Source organism: Erithacus rubecula (assembly GCF_903797595.1).
Source record: "Erithacus rubecula genome assembly, chromosome: 21".
In the NCBI taxonomy this organism is placed as follows: domain Eukaryota; kingdom Metazoa; phylum Chordata; class Aves; order Passeriformes; family Muscicapidae; genus Erithacus; species Erithacus rubecula.
The window spans coordinates 1,306,373-1,331,869 of record NC_136673.1 but is presented as its reverse complement, the minus strand read 5'-3'; the positions used below and the strand labels follow the sequence as shown (position 1 = coordinate 1,331,869).

At 42.0% G+C, this 25,497-nt stretch overlaps 1 protein-coding gene across 3 annotated transcripts in view; it reads right to left on the bottom strand.

Annotated features, from left to right (window-relative positions):
• DENND1A (DENN domain containing 1A) overlaps positions 1-25,497 on the bottom strand; it is a 137,064-nt gene that overhangs the window by 79,419 nt on the left and 32,148 nt on the right. For all 3 annotated transcript variants that reach the window (XR_013776603.1, XM_079324425.1, XM_079324426.1), the window contains exons 4-5: positions 14,474-14,523; positions 11,559-11,678 (exon numbers count right to left, since the gene is read on the bottom strand). Coding sequence is in view for 2 of the 3 variants with exons in the window: in XM_079324425.1 (XP_079180551.1) it covers positions 11,559-11,678; positions 14,474-14,523 (170 nt within the window). In the remaining variant the exon portion in view is untranslated. The remainder of the gene's footprint in view (positions 1-11,558; positions 11,679-14,473; positions 14,524-25,497) is intronic.

The following is a 25,497-nucleotide window of genomic DNA, read 5'->3' as shown; positions in this document are numbered from 1 at the left end:
CCTGCAGTGAGACCATGTCTGAGCAGTTCCAGCCTTTCCCAAAGAGCTCCCATGGCCCTGCAGCTCACAAAGGAGCTCAAGGCAGCTGAATGCCCCCAGAACAACACAGAGTCAGGAAACTGCAACAAGGAGATTTATGGTGTAACAATTTGACATTTTAGTCCAGCTAAGAAGTGCCAGGGCAGCTGGAGATGCCCATTCCAAAGAGCTGCTGTTTGTGCCCTGCCATCTAGATGGGACATGGCAATGGGAACTGCAGCCTGAGTGGGACAAAGCTGCCACCCTGCCCTGGGCTCTTTGTGGTCACTCTAAAACCTGGGGGGAAAAAGAGTCCAGGGCAGCTGAACTGTGGAATTTCTGTAAACAGAAGGAATTCAGAGTTGAGCATGAGTGTGTGGCACTGTGAGCACCCACAGCCACCTCCCAGCCTCTCTACACTATCTGGACTTTAAAAAATGGTTATGAAGGAGTTAGAGCAGTTTGGCACACCAAGATTGATTTTAAAAAGCAGGATGCACTAGACAGCATGAGAGCCTCAAAATCCCCACCGAAGTGACAATACAGAAAAAGGATTCCAAAGGCTTAGCTTGTCAAGGAATCTCTCTTCTCAAACCATGTTTAAAAGCACACATGAAAGTGCTGGAAGAGAGAATTCTAGATGTGGCAGACAATCAGAGATCCCACTAGGTTTGAGACATCTGGCATCAGTTGAAATCCATCACATTTCATTTGGGGATCAAAGCCTGCTGTTAAGTCTATCACAGGTTGAAATAGTAGATCCTGAACAGCCTTTTCATCCCAATGCAAATTAACCCTTTTTCCTTGACCAGAGAAACAGCTCCTTTTCATTACTGACTCCAATCATATGAGCTTGTCAAGCTATGCCCTCTAGTACTAAGTTTCAGCTGAAATTTCAGTAGCATTATGAACATTTTATTATAAATCAGAAGTGCTCCCTCCCAGCCACCAGGCTCTGTGCTCTGGCACGTGCTGCAGTGAGCTCCAAAGCCACTCTGGGGACAGAGTTTGTGGCACCATCTGTAACACAGATAAATTCCTGAAGGGAAGAAAAATGTTGTATATAGGCAATGCCTTATAAAATAAGAGCCTTGTTAAAATCATGGCTCAGGCCTTCTACATCAGCTAAGTAGGAGAGGACTATGGGAAAGTGAGCCAGCTGAATTAGAGGTAGAAAAACAAGCTATATAACCATTCATCGTGTTCAATGATGGTTGGTTGAATTATGCTTGATATGATTTAAAACTATGTAATTGATAAAGGCCTAACTACTTAAAAAGCCTGGTTTTTACAATACAGTGCCTCTCCTTTGCACCTGTCTGGGGACTCTGCACTGCTCTGCCTCCTATAGAAAAACTGTCCACAGCTCTGTGCCCAAGGGCCCCACTGCACAGCAGCCAGCTGTGCCCAGCTGCTAAAGGGACCTGCCATAGATTGAAAAGTCCAAGCTGAGCATCAGGTGAGCATTTGTGATACCTGTGTGTGAGTTCTGGACATGATGGTGAATCCTTGCATTTTGGCAAAATAGCTACAGAGAACATTGGACATTTCAATAACAGAGGAGAAATCAATTACATGTACCTCTCTTCTGCATTCCCCAAACCACCTGTGCTCCCTACTGGCAAGAAACAAAGTTAAGTGAAGCAAGAGGTTTTACAGCTCCCTTCACAGGGAGGGAGGTTCATCACAGTGAAGAAATATTCACATGCTCAGAGGGAGTACACACAGCTCCTAATAATAAGCAAAGTTGGTAGGAAGTCATAAAAGTTAAACTCAAACCCAAGCAGAGCTGAAAGAGCCAAGTGAAAAATTCATGATTATGTCAGCGCTGTAGCACTTGCAACTGATAATTTGAGAATGCAAGGAACTGGGCTAGGCATGTAAAAATCACCTTCCTTACAGCAAACAAGCACTGGCAGAGCAAGATGTCAATAGGAAGGCTACAAAGATCAAGTCAGAGTCTGATATTTGAGTGCAAATTGCTTATGACCAGCATGTACTATGGTTTAGGATTCACAGCAAACATTCAGGTGTAAAAATAAGCACACAAAATGAGAGCACTTGATCTTCACCTGCAGAAATACCACTGATGAACCTATCCACAGAATCCTGAAAATGCATGACACATTAATTAACTGAAAAGTCTTTCTGGCCTGTTACCTGGCCAGTAAGTCAAATTTTTATTTATGAGACTTCTTGTCTTACCACCAGCTTAAGCAAATGATTAAACCAGGAAACTGCCCACAATCATTTTAACATTAATAAATTCTAAAACACACAGAGGACAGTTGATGCAGGCAATGCCTGCTCAGTGTGGAGGAAGATCTGTCCCTTATCAGGCATGTTCATAAACAGCTGGGGCTACAAATGAAGGGTTTTATTTGGGCTCCCTGCACAGCCCAGGGAACTCTGCCTCTAGGAAGCCACACAAAGCCTCTCTGCTGTGACTGCAGTGCCTGGATCACAGCTCCTATTGGAACAATATGCACAAGTTCCTGGAGCAGCTTTTCTCACAGTGGCACTTCCACCTCTGAGCAGCCCCAGCGTCTCCAATTACCTCTGCATAACCCGAGGGCTCTGCCACAGCTCCAGTTTTGAAGGAGGAAGTTGCCATGTAATCTCTTTGGGAATGTTGTACACATCTGTCAGCAGGGACAGGATGCTCTGGCTCCTGACAGATGCATTTGTAAGCCTCAGACAGCAGCCCAAAAGTGATCCATTTGTGGAAGAGAGGATCTATCCATCTTGTACTTTAACCACTTCCTCCCTGCCATTTTTGATGCCAGGAGGGGCTTTTCCCCAAGGTGATGCACTAATTCAGTTTGTATTAGCTCCAAGACAAAGTTTCCAAGCCAGTCAGCCAGGGCCAAAGGTAATAAAAAGTGACATGATTTAATTACTTCTGTTACAGTTGTTCAGCAATGAAAGAAGGCGTGACATGAAGGCCAATTAATGAAGTAAAATTGGTTTCTGGTCAGAAGGCAAGACCAGTGAAGTGGTCTTGAGTGGACTGAATGCAGTACTATCAGCTTTGTCCACCAGTAGTGATATGTTACTAACACTTGCCATTTTTGCTGTGATCCTCCTCATTTATATTTTACAAAAGCATTTTGACTTGCAGTCAAAATTAAAGCTTCAACAAAATCTGCAATAAACTTTCTATGACACAGCTTCATTATTCTTCACATTTACTAAAAGTCTAAACTAAACTAAAACTTAACTTGACTAAAAGTTAAATTTGTATTCCATGGATTGGCAACATAGATGGAAGAGAAGCTTACAGGACTGCTGGAATGTGTGGAACTGCACAGGTAACTTCAGAGATTTTCTTCAAGGATATAGATGCTAATGACATGGAGGACAAGAAGTGTTTGGGATCACTGTAATGGAAGCACTAACTCTGGTTGTCCAGAACAGAGAGCCCAGCTCAGGAAGCTGCAGGTGGGAGCTGAGAACATCCCTGACAGTGCAAGGCCCAGAGCTGTTGCTGCAGGCCCTGGAGTGTTTGCACACTCAGGTTCTGGCCCTGCCTGCCCCAGGGTCCCTCTCCTGCTGGCTCAGGGCCCCTGGCAGGGTCTGGCCTGGCAGTGTGAGCAGGGAGTGGGAGGAAGATGAGCTGCAGGAGCTGCACCCCCAGCTCAGGACCAACAGAAAGCAGGGAAAAGAGAATGGAACACACTCTGAGTTCAGCTGGCATGCACATTTCTGTGGGACAGAGCTGGAACTGGAGAGCTCCAGGGCCTCTCCTGCACAGCACTGTGGAACAAACCCCTGCAGTGCTATCAGTGCAGGTTCTAGAGTGAAATTTGCATGCATTTGCACAATTACACTGCTCATAATTCAAACTCTGTTTTGTGTCTGTCGTTACAGGTCATTGTTGGCCAGATGGAAAATATTAAGGAAAAAGGATTGCAACTAAATCAATGGGCTGTAGAGTGCTGCCAAAAGGCCCCAGGCTAACTACAAGCAGATTTGCAGGCAGGCTCTGCTCAGGCACAAGGCAGGATCTGGCACATCCTCTGCCCTGCTAACAGCAGGAGGGCACGGGGCCAGCTGAGAGCAGCTACTGTGCCAAACAGACTGTGCAGGCCTTGCTGCTTGAATGCTTCCACAGAAAGGCAGAATCCATGGGCTCCCTGGAAACAACTCCCTGTACTTCTGGCTGCTACTAACTCACAAGTGGGATAACTTCATCCCTCTACAACATTAATGCAAGCACACAGCTCAGCCTGGGTACCAGAATCAACATGGAAATAAATGAGCATCAGTGCTAAAGGATAACACTTCAGCTTTCAGCTTAGAATAATGATGTGTATATGCACATACATAGTGAAACACAAAATCAGCATCTTTTCTCCAGTGCCAAGCACTATGTGGAAAGTCTTTGTAACCTGTAATTTACAAGTAAGCAGAGACTTAAGTTTGACTATTGAAAATTTTACTTTTAATATTTATTTCCAATATCAGTACTTCCCAGGGTATACAAATTTTTTTGTACAGCTCATGATTGCACTTCTGAACAAGCAGGTCCAGTTTATCAAAATGTTCTGTGGAACAAACATCCTCCTAACATCACCCAAGTAACCTCTTATGACCTCAGCATCTGAGTGCAGCCAGCCATGCTTACAGATAAACTATAGATGGACATAAATAATTTTTGGTTTTAGTGGACAGTAAGAGAAAAAAATGATAGAAGCAGAGGGGAGCTTCTGGTTCAACCATCACCACCAGCTGATCACACAGAGTAAAGCTTCAGCAACAAAGACTTCCAATCCCCTGCATCAGTCATAAGGTATTAATAGCTTATTTAAATTACTATTATCTTATTTAAAGATACTTGAGCAAAAGAAGATACTAGGCCTTACAGGCTTTCTGGAGGAAGTTTCTCACGTCTACAAAACAGTTAATGACAGAGATGGAAATAGAAGATGGAATGCAAAATTCTATTCTTCTTTTCCTGGAACAGTAGTTTCAAACAGCTCATCTCTATCTTGTAAAACTTGTAAGGACAATAATGGAAAAACCACAGGAAGTTTGGAAAAGCTATACTGGAGACAGTGTATCAGGAAGAAGAAACACAAAGCAGATAGCTAAATTTAATTGATGTCAAGCTCCCTCTTCACTAGGTTCATCATTTTTCCATATATATTCTGACAAGCAACTGAAAATAAGAGCCAGTGTCTGTTTAAGCGAATCAGCAGGGGTAAAAACCCTAAACTTTTGAGATGTAAACTGTTTTATAAACATGTCAAGTTAAGGCAGAATGCCTGCAGCACCCGGAGCCCCTCTGGCCCTGCTCTCGCCCTCGGGGCGTTGCACATTTCTGAGCCACTTCAGCTCAATTTCCTGTCACCCAGCACACAAAGTCACCCTGGTCTGCTCCACTACAGCTTGCAAGAAACTCCAGTTTCTGTGAGAGAAGGTCAGGCTGCAGCTCCAGTCCTGCCTGCCCTCTCCTCTTTTCTCTGCCAGGCCTGTGCAAAGGAACTGAGGAATCTCTGCTCTGCAGCTCTCACTGACAGTCAGTGCAAGTGCTAAAAAAATAATAATGAAAAAAATCTATGAAGGCATCAGAGGCTCAACAGCAACATTTTCATTAAGTACAACTCTGTAGTAGTGTTGAATCAGAGATCCAATTGCCCATGATTTATACATGTATTTTGTGGCCTTTGCCATGTCTAACAGAAGCAGTTTGCCATTTGCTTTCATCTCCCAAGCATTTTAAGTAGAACAGGGATTCCAGGGTCGATACACCTCGAGGACCAAACAGACTGTCCAAAAAATGTTCCAAGCATTTCCAGCCATTACCAAACATCTTCTGCAAGGCTTCAAAGAATCATACAGATATGGAAGCAAAACATTGATTTTGCCTAAATCAATGAAAAGGGAAAATTCTAGAAAACAACAGGACAATTACTATAAAACCAACCCCATCAAAAACATTCCACCTCCTCCCCAGAGTAGGTGGCAGGGCTGTGGGGTTGGGTTTGCTCTCTCCCCAGCAGGGCTCTGGGGTTGGGTTTGCTCTCTCCCCAGCAGGGCTGTGGGGGTTGGGTTTGCTCTCTCCCCAGCAGGGCTGTGGGTTGGTTGCTCTCTCCCCAGCAGGGTCGGGGTTGTTCTCTCCCCAGCAGGGCTGTGGGGTTGGGTTTGCTCTCTCCCCAGCAGGGCTCTGGGTTTGCTCTCTCCCCAGCAGGGCTGTGGGGCTGGGTTTGCTCTCTCCCCAGCTGGGCTGTGGGGTTGGGTTTGTTTTCTCCCCAGCAGGGCTGTGGGTTTGCTCTCTCCCCAACAGGGCTCTGGGTTTTTCTCTCTCCCCAGCAGGGCTGTGGGTTGGGTTGTGCTCGCCTCCCCAGCAGGGCTGTGGAGTTTTCTCTCCCCAGCAGGGCTGTGGGGCTGGTTTGCTCTGCTCCCCAGCAGGGCTGTGGGGTTGGGTTTATTCCCTCCCCATAAGGGCTTGGGGGGGTTGCTCTCTCCCCAGCAGGGCTGTGGGGTTGGGTTTGCTCTCTCCCCAGCAGGGCTGTGGGGTTGGGTTTGCTCTCTCCCCAGCAGGGCTGTGGGGTTGGGTTTGCTCTCTCCCCAGCAGGGCTGTGGGGTTGGGTTTGTTCCCTCCCCAGCAGGGCTGTGGGGCTGGGTTTGCTCTCTCCCCAGCAGGGCTGTGGGGTTGGGTTTGCTCTCTCCCCAGCAGGGCTGTGGGGTTGGGTTTGTTTTCTCCCCAGCAGGGCTGTGGGTTTGTTCTCTCCCCAGCAGGGCTGTGGGGTTGGGTTTGCTCTCTCCCCAGCAGGGCTGTGGGGTTGGGTTTGCTCTCTCCCCAGCAGGGCTGTGGGGTTGGGTTTGTTTTCTCCCCAGCAGGGCTGTGGGGTTGGTTTGTTTTCTCCCCAGCAGAGCTGTAGGGCTGGATTCTCCCAGCTGCCCCCAGGGGCTCTGGGCAGGGCAGGGCAGCCCCAGCACTGTCTGTCTGTCTGTCTGTCTGTCTGTGCCATGGCTCAGGCCCTGCCAGTTGGCACACCAGGGCCAGGAAGCTGTCAGTTCCAATCAGGGCCCAGCCCTGCAACCCTATTAAAGAACTCTTGCTGGTTAAGGGGCGGCCACTGTTTCCAAAGCATGGGAAAAAAAAAGAAAAAAAAAAAGAAAAGAAAAAAAAAAAAAAAAAAAAAGAAAAAAAAAAGGAAAAAAGAACGAAACAAAGAAAGAAAGAACAAAGAAAGAAAAAAAGAAAGAAAGAAAGAAAGAAAGAAAGAAAGAAAGAAAAAAAGAAAGAAGAAAGAAAGAAAGAAAGAAAGAAAGAAAGAAAGAAAGAAAGAAAGAAAGAAAGAAAGAAAGAAAGAAAGAAAGAAAGAAAGAAAGAAAGAAAGAAAGAAAGAAAGAAAGAAAGAAAGAAAGAAAGAAAGAAAGAAAGAAAGAAAGAAAGAAAGAAAGAAAGAAAGAAAGAAAGAAAGAAAGAAAGAAAGAAAGAAAGAAAGAAAGAAAGAAAGAAAGGGAAAAAAAAAAAAAGGAAAAAGAAGGGCTCTGCTTTCCTTAGATTTGAGCTGGCAACTTTCACTGACTGGAGTTTTCAAGGAGCTATGAATGAGCCTAACAAAGGAGTTCTGTGGCCAGTTTCTGGCTGAAATCCATGTCAACAGTTTTTAAGGTCACAGGTCACACTAACTAACATTTATTCCCAGCAGACCCCGCTCTAAACACAAGCTGTAAGTAGTACAAATTTGGAATTTTTCTGTAATCCCTTGAGATATTCCTGATCCTTCCACATGTTTCTGCTCAATTAAAAACAATTCTCACTTTGCACCACAAGAGAGGCCCCTGCTCAGAAATCTTATTCTGTCCTAAGAATAAATGGACAAAGACTGCAATCAAAGGGAAGGAAAGGGGGGAGGAGAGGAACTCACAACAAATCACACCAAAAACCTCAAATAACTCCATACAGAATCACATTCAGTTAGTTACATTTTCTGCCATCTGTCACAAACTATTATGGATTCATTTCTTTTTATCTTAGAAAAAGAGTGGTGCAGAGCTCAGCTATTTTGGCCGAGAGGGATTTCCACACAAATGTTTCTGCATTTCACTTCAAAAGAATGATTTCAGTTTGGGTACAAAACCTGAATAACCCAACAAAAACTTCAAATTCAGTAAAATTGAAATCAGAGTTGCACATGGGACCTTTGCAAACCAGTAATTTGCCCAGAAGTTTGTGAAACAAAGCAAAACTACACAAACTTGGGTTTGCTTTTGTTTTCTTTTTAAATAGTAAAAGACCAGAGCTCTTCACTAAATCCAGAACTACCTACACTGCTCTCCCTCAAAAGCCCATGTGAAATCTGACATGAAATTAGAGTGAAAAACAAAAATTCAGCCTCTTGATGTATAGTTATTAGGATTTATCCCATTGCAGCTGAAATCCTTAAATCCTTATATAAAGTACTAGAAAGAAAAGACATTTGGGTGTGAAATTTCCAAATCAGAACACAGAATTTGATGACTGGACATCAGCCCTTACTCTACGGTTAGAGAAAAGAATTGAAAAGCCCATTTTAAGTTCTGTACTGCATTTCACTGAAAAAGGTAGTAGGGAATTGCAGTTTCCCTGGGAGATGCGGGTGCGTGCCTGCAGAACTCACCCGGGCTCACCCCAAAGCCGCCTCACCTGGGCCCCACCTGCGCCCCCGCGCGCCCTCTGCCGGCGCCACCGCCGCAGCGCAGCCGCTCGGGGCCAGCCCGGCCCGGCCCCGCCGCCAAACCGGAGCGGCAGCGGCGGGCAGGAGAGGAGCCCGAGGAGAGAGCACGGGAAGAGATTGCACACTGCTGAACGGAACGGAACGGAACGGAACGGAACGGAATGGAACAAAACAGAACAGATCAGAACAGAATAAAACAGAATAGAATCGAACAGAACGGAACGGAACGGAACGGAACGGAACGGAACGGAACGGAACGGAACAAAACAGAACAGAACGGAACGGAATGGAACAGAACGGAACGGAACGGAACAAAAGAGAACAGAACAGAACAGAATAGAATAGAATCGAATAGAATAGAATAGAATAGAATAGAATAGAATAGAATAGAATAGAATAGAATAGAATAGAATAGAATAGAATAGAATAGAATAGAATAGAATAGGAGTGGTGCTACACTGAAGACAGCCACAGAACACCTGGAAAAGCAGGTTTAAAAGTTATGAGAGAGTTCATCACTGTGCAAGCTACTGCAGCAGGAAACCCCTGTGGAAACTATCTCAACAGCAGGTTTCTAAGTACTATTGGTTCAAACAGCCAAAGCAGCTCCCTACCACATGGAATGGCCTCTGCTGGCCACAGGACAACCCCACTGCTGCTGAGCTCCCAGGGGTGCCTCACTGTGCTCTGCTTCCACAGAGAAAAGCCTCTGGGTCACTTCAAAACTCAATTCCAGACCCTGACTTCTGGCCTTTCAGTACTTTGCTTCCAGAACACTGCCAAATTTTTTCAAGCACTCTCTGAGTGAAAATAATTTCTCTTTTTCTGCTGTTTCTCTCCAATAACTAATCTAAACATGATGATTTTCCACCTCCAAACCATTTTACCATGGCCAGACCCATAAAATCCCTGATAAGCCTGTGAATATCATCTCTAGTAATAAACACCATCACTCAGTTCTTATACTGTTGTTGAGCATAGCAAGGAATACTTGAAGCTTGCTGCCATCCAATCTGTAATTTAAAAACAATTAAACATTCTTTTCATCCCCATTTGCTTTTACTTACTGCTCTCTCATTTTTCAGCATGTTTCCCCCCACCCATTTACCACACACCATCCTTTAGAACATACAGGACACTGAGAAAATTCACATCAATAATGGGAGCTGCAGTCCTGGGAACAGAGGAAGTGATTTCATGTATTGCTGATTTACACTCTTCACTGTCCTCTAAAACTTGCATGAACTTGCATTAATGATGAACTTTCTTTTTCTCATCAGTGCACAGGAGAAAGAAGCAACAGGAAGGAAGTGAAGAGTCCCAATTCATCCACTGTGGTTGGTTGTTTTTTTTTGGTTATGAGTTGAAGCAGAAGGCATTTAACTACAACAGAACTCCTCCATTTCTTCTTGGCACTCACTCAACATAAGGGAGCTGACAGCAAAGAACTCTTATCCAGGAGGGATCAAGAAGGGACCCAGACTATTCCTTATTCAGATTTTCTGTTTAAAACTGTGTTTCTCCTTTAATTTGACATTAACTAGGCACAGTTACCCTTAAGCAGACACTGCCCACATGAGACTGAGGGAATCAGCCCCTGACTGCCCAGGGGAGCAGCTCTGTGGGAAGAGCTGGGAAACACCTTCCTGCCTGCAGGATACACTCCCTGCTGCTGGCCTGCCAGAGCTAATAATAGCTGAGTGTCTGCTACAGCAAAGGCAGAATGGAAGAAGATACTGAGCAAACACCTGTCACTCTGCCTCCCACTCAGTTAATTGAGAATTCGGGTAGATCTCACAACAATTTCTCCAAATATTAGGCTCCCATTCCATGGCATTGCTGTGTGCATCCCCCTGCAAGGGGAGGTGACCTGGGATGCTGCAGAAGGGCAAATGCCAGGGTCCCACTCTCAGGAGCCCCACACAAGGCAGGGACAGAGAAGTTCCTCTGTCCTCACCCTGGTTGTGTCCTGTGCAAAGCCAGCCAGGGATGCCCTGACAGATGTGTCCAGCTGCTCACAGAGCAGTGTGAGACTCCAGCCCTAGCTGTGCTGTCACCTCCCTGGCTGTCCTCAGTCCCCTCTGTGCTGGCTTTACCTGGGCTACTGTTGCTAAACTTCCAACTCCTTGTGAACACACAAACAACAGAAAGGAGAAGACAGGAAATTTTAAATTCGTTTAAAACAAGACAGACCATTTGCCACATGAAAATCTTCAATCCATGGAAGTTCTTAGTGAAGCTAAAATATTGGTAGACATCAAAATTTATTTATTGGCATAATTTCCTGAGGCAAATATAAATAAAAAATTCTGGACTATATTCCAACATGGCTGTGGGAGGTTATCAACAACTATTCTGACAGAGCCTCTTGGCCCATTTTCTGTGAAATGCATAGTTCCAGCTTCCACTGACAGTCTTTATCATGCCAAACTTCACAAAACCCTCAGCAGGACAGAGGAAAGCTCACACATACAAACTTTGGGGCTGTGCAGAGCATCACTGACATTCTCTCAGTTACCAACAGATGTTTTGTTAATAAAACTTGCATGTACAAATGTCCACAAAATGTCTTAACAAGATCAGTTGTGACAGCTATAGATAACAGCTGCCATCATGCTATGTCATATCAAATTACTGCAAAGAGACTTTTTTTCCATGTTGTTAACTCCAGAACGTTGGCTACAAACAAACACAGTTATCTACAGAGGAACTCCAAGTGCAAGGGGTTTTGCACCACTTGTGCAGAAGAGCAGTGACTTTGAGGAGCAGATAGGGAAACAATTCTGAGCAGCTGGAAATGGTAAGTGCAGTGTAGCTGCAGTCAAGCAGTGCTCCTGCAGCCAGGCAGAAGCCAAAGCACAGACCTACCTTAAGATACAGAAGCAGCTCTTGGCCCCTGAAGACAAGCGACAGAAGCCGAACCTCTGCTTGCTGTCGATGTCTGTGAGCACAAACGTGAAGTTCTGCCCAACCTGGTTAATGGCATGGCTGGAAACAGACAGCAAGAGAGAAATTACTGAGTAGCTGAGCTAACTCTGTGTCAAGTATCACATCCAAGTCATTGAACCTGCAACATTTCCTCTTTCAGCAGAGTTTTTGTGAGAATTTAACTAAAAAGTATGCACCCTCCAGAACCTTAAATATGCTTGATGAAGGAAGAGTAGGGGGTTGTGGGTTGTTTTTTTTTCCCATTTTTTAAGTGTGGGAGGATACTAATAATGAGTTTATCTTAAAAAGAAAATGGTTCTGACTATCAACCAGCAACCAACCCCATGTTCTCTCATATAACCCAAAATATTTCTAATTATAGGAAGTTAAGACTTATTTCAGGTCATATTCTAGGGTTTTTTTTATTCTCTGAGAACTGAGAAATCTGACTTGCACTGACATGCAGCTTTACAAGGCTCTCCTACCAACAAATACCCTGGTAAATTCAAGGACATTTAACTATCAGTCACAGGCCTTAAAATATTCTCTTCTCTGATGCTACATGCAAAAAACCCAATTTTTGTGGGAGAGTACACATTCAGTGCCTAAAGGAAATAAAGGTAAAACAGACTCGCAAAAATAAAAGGTGGGTCCAAATAGGAAAAATGTCACTGTCCAGCTGAGAAAGAATCTTTCAGCGGATTCCAAACAGGGAAGGAAAAACATGCAGTGATGAACAAAAAGACAGATATTTAAAGTATTCCAGCAGTCTGAGAATTAGCCAGTGTAAGTACTATCATCCTCCTGAAATCTAAATGTCAGCAGAGCAACAACTTCCATAAACCACACTGAGCTGCTGGGGATACCCAAAAATCCCTCACTGGTGCTGTGTTTTATCTGTAAAGCTTGGATGTAATGTTACTATGGTGATTTTAGTATGGTGTTTTAAAAGGGGATTATATGCTTAATTTTAACAAGGTTGAGAGCAGAGCGCGTGTGAGAAACAGCATTCGAGCTGACAATTAAAATTATGGAACAGGGGGAAAAACACATTTCATTAGCAGCAGGGAGAAGCTTGTTTATTAAACAACTCAGACAAGCTGGTGAGTTCCTCCAGAGCAAACCTAGAGAGTCCTGCATTCATGTGACCTGGAGAAACCAAACCTTGCTGACAGGCCTCGCTCAAATTTTGGTGCCAGTTCTTCACAGGGAAGGATAAACTTCCCAACATAAAAAGGGTTCTTCCTAAAATTTTATTATCATCTCTTCAGATTCACAGCTCTGCTTTCAAATGGGCAGAAGGTCTATTTAGAGCCTCACAGGATGGAAGCAGCAAAAATCTCATCTCTAATGGGGCAGATAGAAGTTAGGGGTGGAGGAGGATTTCCATAAAATCCCCCCAGAACCCACAGCTGACCAACACAGTCCTGGCAGGGAGCAGGACCAAGGAGCAGCTCTGCACTCCTGCAGCTGGGAAGAGCCTCAGCCTCATGCCACCAACACAGCAGCAGAAACTCCTGTCCAGTGCCTGAAGGAATGGCCAAGCAGCCCCTGGGGCTCTGACCAGTGGCCACAACACAGGAACAGAACCAAAGTCAAAAGAATGGAGTGTCTGTGCCCCTGAGAGCCAGAACCTTCAGAGCCACCACCAGCAGAGGAGAAGGAGCACAAGCACCTCCTTCAGCTGCCACAGCCTCAGCCTGGGCTGTGCTCTGCTTCCTGCAGTGTGGGAAGTCCATCCTCCATCTGAAATTATTAACTATGTTCTGGGTGACAATGTCTCCTTTATGCTCAAACTGGCTGGCTTGCAGTCTTTCAGTGACAGTCTGTGATATTCAGACAAACAAGTGGATCCAGAAATGGGAATCACTTTTCATTATGTTCTCATTTGCACCCCATATGGGTTTTCAGTGTTCTATCTTTCAAAATGTTATATTGCTGAGGAAAACCAAAAACAACAAAACAAACAAAACCCCTAGGTACAATAAATCTACACACAGAAAGCATAAATATTTCTAGTAGAAACAAATACATGAGAAAAATGTGTAAGTATTTCTCTGCTTCCACCCCTTAGGAAATGAAAAGGATGAGCAGTAAAAGTGGGATTCCAAATTCTAAAATGAGGAGAAGACTTCCAGCAGTTTAATCACAGTAAAGGTGAATTCCCTCAACTCAAACTATTCTGTGTCTCAGTTGATGAAGAGAAGTCATTTTCACCAATTAAGTGATGCTCAGAGATGAGATGAGCACTGGTGCAGCCTTTCAAAATTTCAATTGTTTTTCTTTTCATCAAATCATCAAGAATAACTCACAGTAAACACAAACTAAAAAAGTTTAACAGTTTCCTAAATTACAGGAAGTAAATATTCTCAGACCTTTTCACATTCACTTTACAATTTCCCCCCAAAAATCAGAAGTCACATTAAGTAGCTGTCAAGTAAAGCACCAGCATTCCAGCAACATCAAGAGGCCTTTGCATGTAAAACATTTAATTAATTGTTCCACCCAAATTTTGGCAATTAATAAATAAAATGCACAAGCAGAAAAAGCTTTGATATTCTTATGCATATTTGACAATTCCTATCCAAGCATTTTCCATCCAAGCATTGTGCAGAAGTAAAACAAAACACCCTCACAGCCCTCCACCAAAACAACTCCAACTTTTAAAACTTCTTTTTGTTTCATGGTGCCCATAAAAACCCCAGGAAAAAGTGATTCTGAGACTATAATTTGCACTCAGGTGCTTTAAGTCCCAGTCACACAGACAGAACACTATGAATGGTATGGCTTTTATTTTCTACAGGGGTTTTATTGACAAGCTTATTTTCTTGTAAAGTTTGAAAAGCTAACAATACCTGTCCACATAGAAGGGGAAACAAAACTTGGTCAGAGTCTGTAGAACTTCCTGTAGAGAGAGAGAGAAAAAAAAAAAAAGAGATAATTTATACATCTATGGGGACCAATAAATCTAATATTAACCACATCACACAATTTCACAACTTTGCCCTGAAGAAATAAGAGACAGATGAAGAAATATGGGCTTTATCAATTACATGGAAGTAGTACCAGGCAGTCAATCATGTGAAATAATAAACATGATCAAACTTCATTAAAAATGAAAAATTAATCAAGATTCACACATGGGCAGGCAGCAGGAGCCATCCAGCAATTCTCCAAAGAGGAGGAGGAGGTTGGGTTGTTGAGTGTTAACACCTCTCTGGGGACAGTCCCTGCCCTGACCATATGGATGGGAGTGAATAACACCAAACCACATGGGCCTGGCCTGGCAGGGCTGCTCTGCTGGCACAGCTTCTGCTGTTACCTAGGAACAGAGGTCTGGGGGATTAGAGAGCACTTCCCAACATCAGCAAGATAAATAACAAAAGATGAAGCCAATAGGCATCATAGCAGGAATGTTTAATGTTGCCTACTGCTACTAGAAAGGAAATCTCAGAGTTAAAAGACTGATTAAAATAATGTGTATTAAAATTGATATGGGTTGTTTAACCTACACACCCTTTTCTAGAAGTTGCAAAACAGCATCACAAACAGAAAAGTGTTTAAACATGAAAGCAAAGGATCAATGTGAAAAGTGAAAACATGATCAGCAGATAAATTTATAATTTTCAACTTTACAACATTAAACAAATACAGTCACTAAAGAAGCAAAACCAGAAACATGTTAGTCCCAAAACAGTTGTGTTCATAGACAAAAGCAAACCATTAGATCTTCAAAATTTGAATTCTGTAACCCACAAAACACCATAAAGGTCTATCAGCTTGCAGATCTTTCCTAAAGCCAATTCATTGCTCATTCTCCTTCACTTCAATATTTCAGGTCCTGAAGTGTAAATTCTATTTCTGCTCTCAAAACCCTGAACAAACAACAAACCCTCTGACAAAATCAACACTTTTCTGACCAATAGCAATAAATTATCATCGATAACTAAATAGATGCTTCTCACTTCATTTATTCCTAAGCCAAATGCCATCATTCCCAAATAAACTCCATCAATCTAATAACCTCTCCAGTGAAGCACAAAACATATTGACTCCTTTGCAGGAACATGTTCCTCCTGCATAATTCAAACAAGCACAGCCCATCCTGAGCTGTGGTTTCAGGCTCAACTGCTCACACTCTTCTTTGGAGGTTTCTTGACAACTAAAATGTGGCAAGTTCTGAGGATTTCAGGCAAAAACAGATATGGAAACTTTGACTTCTTGACAGTTTATTGATAGATTATTTAACAACCTCCTGTTTTTAAAGAACAAGAAAGGATCTATTGAAGAATGCCATGTAGAGCAAAGACGTCTCCTCCTTTGAATTGCAGCAGGAAACTTGGAAAGGAGCTATGTAGATTGCAGAGAAAACTCTGCAGAAATCTCTATTTTGATACAAAATAATGCCTCAAAATAAGGTCTCATTAATATGATTGGCTTCCCCTTGGTGCAGAATCTCACTGACTTTCACAAGCTGAGCAACTCCAATTGCTGAGGCACAAAAACTGCATCTGGACAAATTTTAACTATTGCACAGTGGTGCTTTGCCACAACTGAAATCTTACAGTGCAAAATGTCAAAAAAACCATGCCAAAAAGCAAACAAACAAACAAACAAACAAACAACAAAAAACAAACAAAAAACCCAAACCCAAAAATAATTCTAAAATTGTGAAATAATAATATTAGGAGTACAAGGTGCCTGTATCTTTATTGGCTTTATTAATACACATTGTCCTCAAAATAATGACTTTATCTATTTTTTCAGAAACAGAACCATATAGATACATACAACTCTGAAATAAAAGTGTTAGCAGACAAAGCTATCAGTCACCTCAAAATGGCAGAATAGATTCTCTCCATTATTTTGATGACTAGAATAATTCCTGTAACTGCAAGTAAAAGCATTCCCATAATAAAACAATAAAACATTCAATCAGCATTGTGTCAGTGGAGAAGTGCATTACTCAGAACTTACTCTGCACTTGCTCCTTGATATTTACAGCTTTGTAAATGCAGCAAAGGAAATGTTCATGTAAACAGGCTCTAAATTGCCTTCTCTTTTAAAGAAAGATTTTACAGTGCTATTATTATCTGGCTTTTGCAATGTCATTGGACACAATTTGCCATTCATTATACACCAATTCTTATCTGGCTCAATTCACAACCAAAAAAACTAGCACAGGTTAACTGCAGACTTATTTTTCAATGGTAACTAATAAAAGAATATAAATACCATATGTAGAATTAGTTTTTAATTAGCAAAACTGCTGATCTTTTACATGTAAGAAAAACAGTTACTGGAGAACTATCCCATTTTTGCTCAAGTTGCAAGCTCATTACTCTAAATATAATGCTGCTTTTTAAAAAATTCTTTAAATACTCCTTAGTTTGAAAGATAAGCAATACCCACATCATTCACACACAATGTCCTACCCAACTTCTATAGGTGTGTTATTACTTATGACCTAGAAAATTCTTCATTTCTTTATGATAAATAAAACAGAACCAAACATAGAATCACTCCATGTCAGTATCTTCTAATTTTTTTTTTAAACCCAACATGAAGCACAGAGGAAGTATCAGTAGTCTGTTTTCTTGTTTTATTCCCTTATGGCTATTTTCCCAAAGAAAAACCTGCAGAAATGCCTGGAAAGCAGAAGCCCCTAAAGGAAGAGCAGCAGCCCCAGCAATGCAGGACAGGCAGCTGATCAACGGGAATGACCCGGGAGCAGCCCCGGGTCTCCAGGGGACCACGCGCCGGCTTTCTGCAGCAAGCCCCAAGTTTATATTTCCACAAATCTTTTTACATGCAGTTTGATTTTTAACATTTTAATGAGCAAAAAGTGCATGTGCGGCAGGCAGGCAGCGGAGCTGAGCGCAGGGCATGAACCGCGTCCCGGGGGAGGAGCCGCGGCTGCGGGGGCTGCGCGCAGGCACCACCTGCCCCGTCCCAGCGCTCCGGCTGCTTTCATAACCAAAACACTGCTGACACTGGAAACCCCGCGGGGCCTCCCTAAAATCCTGCCCAATCAATAGAGCCACGACATAACTTATCGGAGACAACACACAGCTCATTGATTGAGTTTGGTTTCAGCAGCAAAGTTTGCAAAATAAATGAGGCGGGAGGACTGAGCTCAGCCCTTTTGTGTCACTGCACCTCTGAAGGTGAGGCAGGCTCTGCAAGGCTTTCCTACACACCAGGACACACTTGGAAAGCCAGGCTGGGACACCCACACAGCACACACCGGGCTCGTGTCCCAAACCATCTCTCTGTTGCAACCAAACAGCAAAGCAAGCCCAACAATGCTGAAAAAATGTGCACATTCACTTGTGAATTTAATAGGCAAGCTGTAGCTGAAGTCTTTTTTATTTTTAAACCCTTCAGCGTATGCTCCCACTTCCAAATCAGCAGCACAAGTTCAGATTCTCTTAAATACAGTGGGTTGCTTCACTTCTGCTCAAATGAACATCACTAACAAATATCCCACGTGCAGCTGCAATTAAATAAAACTGCACAGATAAATGATGTGCAAATGGCTGGGCTCGAGAAGGGTCTGCTGCAAAGTATCTGCCCCTAGAAAGATGCACAAGACACCAGAGATGCAAAGGGGAACACGAAGTGTAGGGAGAAGTTGGACAGAAAAGAAATTAAAATACTGGGATATCTGTGAAAAATGCTGAATGATTAAGGTATGATACTGACATAGGAATGAATCAGAACAGGGAAACAACACACCACACAAACCAACAGGTGGGGAACCTGCAATGGAAAACCTGAGGAAAATCTAGAGGAAATTGGAGGGACCACCCAGAGTAAAGACTGGACCTTTAGCTGTGGATCCTGGAGGGGAGGGGGAAAGGAAGGAACCCCAAACCCCACAAGTGTATGCAACAAGAGAACAGAACATGGCCAGTGAGAGGAGTTTTCCATGGAGAAGAAGTGACTCTGATGAAAAAGGTGGATTGCTCTTTCATTTCCCTGCCCTGACACCTGAGGCTGCTGCAAATGAAACTGCACAGAGAGGGTGGGAATACCAACACTTGTCATCCTACCCAGCCTGAAAGGGCATCTGAACCCAGAAACCATGGAGGGACCAAGAGACTGCCAAGAACATCAGCAGACTGGGGAACAAGGAGGGCCCAGAGGAGAAATGCAGGCAGGGTGATGGCTCAGGGTATGTGAGCACAGGGAACAGCATCCCCACCTGACCAGGGGGGACTTTATTGCTCCTCAGGAGCAGCAGCAAATTTAAACACTGCAGAAATGCTAATATAGCACTAAAAAGTGCTAAGAGATTAACTGAAGCAAAATATTATCCAATTAAATTTGGGTTGTACATTAATCTCTCCCATACCCACAGAATTGTAAACTGCTCTTACATTTAATCCATCTATTCGGATAATTTTAAGCTAAGAATTAATTAAATGATCCACTGCAAGGGAACAACATGTTTAAGAATTCAAAAAGGCAAACAATAACCTTAAACCCAAAACTTCTCTAAGTTCTTCTTAGGTTCTTCTATTTTAGAGAAAACTGGCACAACAGAGATTCTTTTTAAAACTCCCTGCTTGTTTAAAATATTTATGTCAAATTTCATATTGCATTGATTTTGCAATAAAATCTTTTTATGTCTTATATCAGTACTGAGCATTACTGAATTTTGTAATGTACTGAATATTTTAAGAAATTATTTTCATCAGTTCTTTAAAAGAATGTTCTACGCCCAAAAAAATCTGGACATAATTTGCTTAATATAATGACTTTAAATTGTCTGAATTTAGTTTTATCTCTACTTTTCTAATTCTACTGCTATTCCAATACAACTTTACAGCACTAGATTATCCATTTGTTCTGTGTTCCAGAAATCTATCAGCTGTTTCTGAGCAATTCTAAAGCTTGAATTAGGGGAGGGTTTTTCTCCCAAAGTCGCCTGTCTCTGTCTGAGGGTCAGCAGGGGAACAGGGCCATACAAAATAACATAATTTCATTGAAGGCAACTGATTGTTCTCAGGAAAACGCTGTTTTAAAAAAACAAATAAACAAACAAAAAAAACCCAATATGCATATCCACAATCCTGGAAACAGGAAGAGCAGAAGACAAATAACATTTCCTAAGCATATTGAGGCCTGCTAGCATTTAAATATTTTAAACGTACAAAATATGTGCACAGATGGGCAACTTTTCTCCTTGCATTACTAAAAACATATTTCAAGATAAAGCTCAAAATCCCTGAATTTTTTAAACCTAATTGTGACTCTGTTTCTTAGAATTCACACCCCAAGGCCAAAGCTTTCCTGCCACCAGTCCTTCAAATCTGATTTGGACATTACACGGGAGGAGGCTCCAAGCCTCCCTGAGGTCTCACTCCTTTTACAGCACACACAAAACCAGCAGATAATGGGCCTGTGCTGAATTCTGGGCTCTGCTCAGCTCCTCCTGGGACACAGGCCTAGCAGATGTGATAAAAACTGTGTCAGAGAAGTAGCTCTAGTTTTTGCCTTAATGACAACTTCAACCTCTCAACTCATAGAACAAAAGAACAGGAACGACTATTACTTTTCTCCAGTAGAAAAAAAAAATCTGAAAGTAAAGCTGAACTAAATATTTAAGCAGTTTTTCAAAGAGATCTCCTCAACAAATGTCTTTAAAACCCCTTCAGTAAAAAAAAAAAAAATTAGTTTCATTCAAAGAGAAATAGATTTTAGCTAAAAAGAAAAATAATTTACAGCTACTGTTGTACTTCTGAATAATTGTTCCAGTCTTAAATCACAAAGAATTGAAAAATTATACTAACAGGCATTAAAAAAAAATCAGGTTCAATTATGTGCATAAACAGTGATTAATTGGTAAAGGTAAGAAGTGTCAATAGCAGAGAGCTGGAACACTGATTCAATTAAATGTATTTTCAACATTTAACGACTAAAACCGAGGAGTATTTTCACTTGCAGATTTAGCAGAAACAAGGTGAGAACTATTAGTTGTGAAAAGATAATCACATCCTGCTCGGCCCATAAGTCAGTTGCACAGGTACACTGCACCAAAACTAAAGATTTAAATCTATCCTTGGGTTAGCATTTGTTAAATATTATAATTCTGGCTTAAGATGAGTGGCCCTTTCAGCCGGCGTCTCCATTCAGCCCCGAGCACATACCCACTTAATCAGCAATCATTGTTCTCTGAGGCAGGACTTTGTTGTCAAGACAAGCACTGAAACCTTTAAAATATTTCAGAACTGGCATAAGAAAAAAGTGATCTTTGTCAAACAAGGACAAATTTATGCAAATCTTTTATAAACATTCACAAACATTTATTTAGCTTTTGAAATGTTGGCCTCATTTGAGAGCATGAAAATGAGGGGGAAGTAGGAAGATGCAAAGGACAGCTTAGAGGCTGGCACACTACATAAATATTCAGAAGGAAGATTATAGGATTCATGTTAGGCTGTCTTAGGTTTCTCCAAAGTCCACATAGAATACCAAAGAACAAAACTAACGAGAAGTAGAGCAGATGTTAGACAATGCACCAGCCCTCTTTTCCACACTCTTGGCTATACTTCGATGCTTTCATTTTTTCTTTCAATATGGTCAGGTCATTCAAGGATTCTCCTATAGACTCTGTATTGTGGCTACAGCCTATAAGCTGGACCTCTGTCAGCTTTCCAAAAGTTCCTGATGAAAAGGCATTATGCAAATTGTACCTCTCTTACTCTCTTTTCAGGAAAAAAAGCCTCCAGTATGCAGTCATTGGAGTATTGGAAGTCCCAGCCTTCATTTCTGTATGGTTGTGTTTGCCTTAGGGCCATGCTGCTTGTTTTGACAGTGGATCCCCCCAGATAGTTGGGATTAGTCGAGCTTGTTTAGATAAACTTGAAATCAAGGCCTTCTCTAGGTAGACAGCTAGATGTAGCTACTGAGTTTCCAGCTGCCTTCTGCTTTCATCCCAAAACAACTGCAGATTCACAGCAGAGATCACAGCCACAGGCTATGTCACATACATAAGTACGAAATTAAAGGCTGCTAAAAGAAGCCTTTGTAAGTCTTAGTGCTAAAATAAGGAATCTGTACTGCATAGTTTAAACAAATTATTGAAGAAGCACCAATAAAGGTCTGCAGCAGAGAGTTAACAAGACGTGCACGAAAGAAATGCTCTGTTTACATAACTGGGCAGGATCAGGCTTTGCTAATCACCACTGCCCCTCCACTGAGCAGCTCCCCAAAACACAGACAAGGAAATACTCAGAAGCACTGCCTGCTACAGCACCCAAAAAAGAGCTCTGCTCATTAAATACCAACTTTATCAGCACAGGAGACTATTGTGACAGCACTGGTCCAGTTAGATTTTCAGTCACACACACAACAAGATTTGATCTTTGCTGTAGTCAGACAATGCAAACCACAGGAACTCATTCTCACTAATGTAATATGTTAAAAGAGAAGGGCCAGAGCTCCAAACCAAAATTAAAACCTAAAATCAAATCCTGCCCATGTCACTATGTTACACCTTTATATATCTGCACTGTAGTTCAGTACCAAAAGGAGATTCATTTTTCGTAAGGTAGGAAAAAACCCCACAAACAGTTTTGACTTCTTTAAAGATTGTAATCTCTTCTAGCTGGGTGCAAATTTTCATATACACTACTGCCACATTCAGGCACAACAGATGGGAAACTGAATTAAAGGAAAAATTAATCCCTAGGATATTATCAACAAACAACCAGCAAAAAAAAAGGAAGAAAAAAAAGAGAGAAACAAACAACTTAGTTCAACAAATAGTAAATATCATTAAAAATCAACTCCCATCTCTTGCTCAAGAAGAAGGATGTGCAGAAACTTGCAATGTTCAAACACTTTAAAGCTAAGAGCAGAATTTTGTGTTTAAGGGGACGAGGTAAGGATTGGTCACCAACCTCTGCCTCTGTGCACAGGAGGTCTCCAGAATCACATTTCTGCCATTTCCATATTACAGAAATTCTACCATCTCTCACTGTAAAACTAACTAATTTCACTGAAAAGGCCTTTTATGGAAACTCAAAGGATTAAAAACTGTGAGACATCAACATTAGACTTCAATTTCTTCCTGCACTTGTTACCAAAGAGAATCCTGAACTCCCTTTGTCATTCCATCAATCCCCATCAGTGACACCCTCAGCAGAAAGATGCTACAGACTGGGAATGCAAACCAACAACTGAGCAACACTGAGCTGCCAACCAGTACTGAGGAAACCATCAGTGGACTTAGAAGAGAACAGCACAACACCTGGAGAGCTGTCACCTGGAGGTGAGATCTGCTAAGGACACAGCTGTCACAGTGTTATCAAACACCAGCAGCTGTATCCAACATTCGCCTTCTCACCTGTCCAACTGCTGTGCCCAGGATGCTCCTCTCTGCTGAGTCCTGTTTGAAGCTGTGTCTAAAAGTTATTTAACACCTCCCTCACCCAGGTAATAGCTGCCTGTTGCAGGGAGGAAGTGTAACAAAAACTAAACAACCATCCCAAAGGGGGCAACAGCTGACCAACTTTGAAACTTCCCAAGGTCCTGCTTCTCCAGCTCGTATTCCCATCGCACTGCTTTGAGAATTCCCCAAAGAACAAAGATTAAAATGACGAGTAAGATGAGGACACTCCTGCCCACAGGGCAAGAAGAACTTTTCTAATATATTTTGCAGAGATGAGATGGAGTCAGTGATCACCTCAGACAACTGAAGGTTATGAGAGGATAAAGTTTTTCAAATTTATCAGCATTTCTACACCTTTCAGATTTTCAAATATGAGAACATGTTCGAGAGAATTGTGGCCAAAACCTGAGAGCTATAAAAACATTCACTAGCCCTGGAAAGTGATTTTTACCTGAAGAAAGAAGAGCTGATATGAGCAAAGATGACCAAACTCAGATTCTGAAGTTTTCCAAGTGCAAAGCAAAGAACTTTGGACTTGATTGCTTTAACAAGGGTCATGTCCAGTTTGTCCCTACAATGTGGCAGCAGCTCCATGCTGCTGTGCAGACACACATGAAGGTTTGAGTGGGTGAACACCAGTGAGTATCACCTCATTTAAAGAAAAACCCAGCTTTACCTGCAGTGAATATTTTATACCTTTATCAATAAATTTAAACAAAAGTGATAATGATTACTCACTCTAGGCCTGATCCCACAACCTTTACTCACACAAGCAGTCCCACAGGATTTTAATATCACCACCTCAGTGAATAAGGGTTTGCAGGACAGGTTTTAAATTATTCATATATTCAAAGATTTTTAAGACCAGAAGGGACCATTATGATCATCTAGTCTGACCTCTTGTATAACAAAGGCCACACAATTTTAGCCAGTAATATCTGCACTCACTGAATCATCAGTAGGAAGATCAAACTGTGTTTAGCAAACTTCCAGTATCGCTTCAAATTTTTCATGACAGAAAACTGAAATGGTTTAGAAAGTGGCTTGGACACACTTCATCACAGCTGAACCCAATTATTTCTCAATTTCTATTCAGAATTCTCACTTCTGCACACTGGCTTTTGGTGTGATTTTCACAGACTCCAGAGTCCAACACTACCTCAGGTACTCTCAGGCCAAAACCAAGCAACCACCTGAGCTCCTTCAAAACATTAATTGCCAGTTAATTACTATTTGGTTTCTGCACTTTTACCATTCCTGCCCTGCACTGTGACTTCTGAGACATAGACACCATAAGTGAAGAGACATTCAATTAATGCCATCAGTGATGCACAAACAAGAAACCCAACGTTTCCACCTCAGCTTTCCCAGATAGGATCATGTGCAGCAGCTACTTAAACAACCAGCTTAATGACAAAAACCAGCAGAGCCACTTTTCTACATTTTCTAAATTACTAACTGCTCAGCCTTTCTCACCCAACTTCTTCATCTGCTCCTGAAAGGCCAGCTCTTGGTTTGAATTACTCTTTAGACAGTTTTTATCATACTGTGTATGTAACCTGTAAGGTAAAAAGTTTATACTCAGAATATTATGTGCAATTCAGAAATATCCAATTGGATTATAATCATCCCTGTTCAAGCAACTCAGTCCCCTTAGTGCACACAGACTTTCCAAGACAGGGGGTTTATGCTCCATTAGTGGCCAGCACTTTCCAATCACACAACTCCCAATGACACTAAGAAAGTGCTTTTTATTTTTCCCCATGTGCTATGTTTGCACAATGCTCATAGACTCTGTACAAGAAAGACCATTAGTTTCTATATAAAGACTGCCATAAAAGTTTTATAGTTTATCTATAAATGTATAAAGATTGTTGGTTTCATTATAAACTCTGTTTCAATGCCAGTGGAAAGAAAAATTACCAGCAGAACAGAAGTAGCAATCTGCATAAGTACCAGCTTGCAAGCACGCATACCTCAGTCATTCCTGGAGTAATTAACTGAACATACAATAGTTCATCAAATTACAGACAAGCCATCATACCACTGAGAGCAGCTCACAAACAGCAACTATCACAACAGCATTTTCCCTTTCCTTTTCAGAAGAGCTATAAAGATTAAAACAGTCAGGAACCAGATGATGCACTACTCAAAATTAAAAAGTATTTTAAAAGGTACTGCATTTTCCAAGGCTGTGTAATTCCTCCTACACCTTCCATTGATTGTTTTACTACTTCCTATTTCTGTGTCTTTATACAACAACTATCTGCTGTACTGTTTCTGATAGAAGTTTATATCTTTGATGAAAACTTCATTGTCTTTATATTAACTAGGAGAGCTGTTAATCCTGGGATTAATCTTCAGAACAGTGGACAGCCAAAATTCACATGGTGACCTGCGGTGGATGGTGTTTACAATATCCCAACAGCACAGGATTCCACCTACAAAACATGAACTTTGTCACTAACTTTTTATTAG